The sequence below is a fragment of the Chaetura pelagica genome, unplaced genomic scaffold (genome assembly GCF_000747805.2).
Source record: "Chaetura pelagica isolate M959 unplaced genomic scaffold, ChaPel_1.0 scaffold408, whole genome shotgun sequence".
Lineage (NCBI taxonomy): Eukaryota > Metazoa > Chordata > Aves > Apodiformes > Apodidae > Chaetura > Chaetura pelagica.
Genome location: NW_009954229.1, coordinates 1,566,389 through 1,568,923, shown reverse-complemented (window position 1 = coordinate 1,568,923; position 2,535 = coordinate 1,566,389). Strand labels below are relative to the sequence as shown.

At 46.1% G+C, this 2,535-nt stretch overlaps 1 protein-coding gene across 1 annotated transcript in view; it reads left to right on the top strand.

The window, feature by feature from the left end:
• The window catches only part of MED9 (mediator complex subunit 9), a 1,913-nt gene extending 342 nt beyond the window's left edge, over positions 1 to 1,571 (top strand). Inside the window, exon 2 of the mRNA XM_010003593.1 lies at positions 1,355 to 1,571. Within this exon, the coding sequence (XP_010001895.1) occupies positions 1,355 to 1,571 (217 nt within the window). The remainder of the gene's footprint in view (positions 1 to 1,354) is intronic.
• The last annotated feature ends 964 nt before the right edge of the window (positions 1,572 to 2,535 follow it).

Here is a 2,535-nt window from a genome sequence, read left to right as displayed (position 1 = left end):
CTCCCTGTCCATGCCCTCAAAGAAAGAGGCTCCAGTGGCTCCATCCAGCAGGAAAACCACCCATCAGAGAAAAAAAAAAACAACAAACCCAAACCTGAAATAATTCAGGCAGCCATCAGTTCTCTGTGTGTGGAAAAGGCAACAAGACTTGGGGAGACCTGGAGCAGGGAGGACATCCCTCTCAAAGCCATCTTGCAGCTCTGGGGGATTAAAGGCAGTGTCAGCCCATCCTGTCCCAGAAGTGCCATAGGACTCTGTGTGTGTCTGTATTTTTCCACTGCCATCCTGACTGGGATAATGGGGATAATGTCTGCATAATGGGGAGACATTATAGAACCAGCTGCAATTTTATCTAGAAGGGAGTAATGAATATTTTGTTCCAAGAGGCTTTTGAAACCAACAGTGACCATCTGGTTAAAAGTTTTGCTCTCGGACTTGTCACGATTCCCCAAAGTTATAATCAAGCACCTCTGTGCCCTGGTCATGCCAAGCAGATTTATTTTTAGGTCTGGCTATTGAGCAGACTTCTGGTTTTTCAAAGACCATTAGAATCCTGCTCTCATTATTAACAGGCGCCCTGGAAACAGGGATTTGCTTTTGCCTGGAATCAGTAAAACTTCTGGCTGGTGCTAACAAAGCTGAGGCAGATACTAATGAGGGTTTGAGGGCAGACGCTGCCTCAGACAACACTGATCCTCAAAAAGCACAGAGTTGGCTGCAGCACCAATTGTGCTGCTCTTCAAAAAATGGAAAGAAAAAAAAAAAAAAGATGCTGTCACTTCTCTTTTATTAGGTATGTATCCCCAGAGAGTCATTCTAAAGCTCCAGAGTACCATTTTCTCTGCCATTGGGTAGTCTCTGGTACTTCTGGGGAACAGTTTCTGTTTTCCCCTGTCAAGCTGTTTGACTGCATGGATTTTTTTTTTGTATTAAAGCAGCAACAGGTCACAGGGTGAGACAGATCTTCTTTTTCCAGGTTTCTACGTATAACACATGTATGTAATCTTAGGCTCCCCAGAGAGAGATATGGCAGTTCAAACAGAGGGAGAATTATCCTGCTCCATGGCAATGTGTTAAAGCTGCAGACGTGATTGATAGGTCCTGAGGTAGCTGGATTGTGTGCTGGAAATCAGCAGCAAACCAGTTTGCCCCAGAGACTCCCCAGTCTGTGTATCATCTGTGCCCATTTTATTGGAATAGGTGAATTAGGTGTGTGTAGTTAGGTACCAAGAGCAAGTTTCCCACTGAATTCCAGTTTAAGCTCTGGTTGCACTGGAAATGAGAGTCACCCTGGCAGACTTTTCACTTTCCAACAGGGGAATTGAACAGTGTCTCCATTTTCTCTCCTCTGCAGCATGGACAAAGACAGCCAGGATGTCCACCAGGTGCTGAATGAGCTGAAGAACAAGTTCCAGGAGATGAGGAAGCTGATCAGCTCCATGCCTGGCATCGGAGTGAGCCCAGAGCAGCAGCAGCAGCAGCTGCAGAGCCTGCGGGAGCAGGTCCGGACCAAAAATGAACTGCTGCAGAAGTACAAGAGCCTTTGCATGTTTGAAATCCCCAAGGAGTAGGAGGGGAACAGCTCTGGTTTCTGGGTCCCAGATGCTTCCTCTCCTAGCTGAACAGGAGATAAAAAGGTGGCAGAAGTTCACTTTTCTCTCTTTGATGCTTTTTTTTTTGGTGGCATTGGCTCTGAAGTTGTGGCTGTGAGGATCTGAGGCACGTGGCACTGAACCAGAACACTCTGTGCTCCACATAGGATGATCACAGTGGGATGTTCACCTCGAGCTGCTGTAGGACTGTGCATTTATGTGTGTTTCTCTTCTGTTTTCTCTCAGGGTGGGGTGGTTTATTTGTTTTTTGGGGTTCTTTTTACATTAAAGCAAGCAAGAAACATGTTTTCTCCTCACTAAGGTCAAAGTACCTGCTGCTTGGCTTCATCAAGAAAAAGGGGGCATTTTCTGCATTTTTTTTTTTCACTTAAAACTGGCCAAACATCAAAAGGGAACATAGGAGGGAAGCATGAGCTGCTTGGCCTTGCTCCTGGGAAGAGTCTCTGGGGCACTTTCCAGACTGTGTGTGTCGAAAGAGGAATGATTGTCTTCAATTACTTTTGTATTTCTCTCTTTTTAAACAAGTGGTGATTGTATCTGAGATGAGTAAAGATTTAGAAATTCAAACTGCCCCTCTTGTGTATTCACTGCGTGGATGAGCAGGGGCAGGGTTTTGGCAGCACAGGGGATGTGTGTAGCCTGGGCCCAGCTCCTGTGTCTTTATGTAGCTTTTTTGGAAGCAGAGTGACTGGGGAGTGCGAGGCAGGGGCTGCCAGGGGAGTGGATTTCATTAAGCTTTGGGTGTGTAAGTTTCCTGCAGCTTATTGGGCATCTTGGTCTTAAAACACAGGAAGGGCAAGCAGAATCAAAGAGCATAAGTGACAAGGGGTTTTACTTCTTCCATACATGGCAGAAGTCAGGCTCAACAGGATGGGTCATTTCCACATCCAAAGTGCTCTGGGGACTTCCCACATTTTGAGCA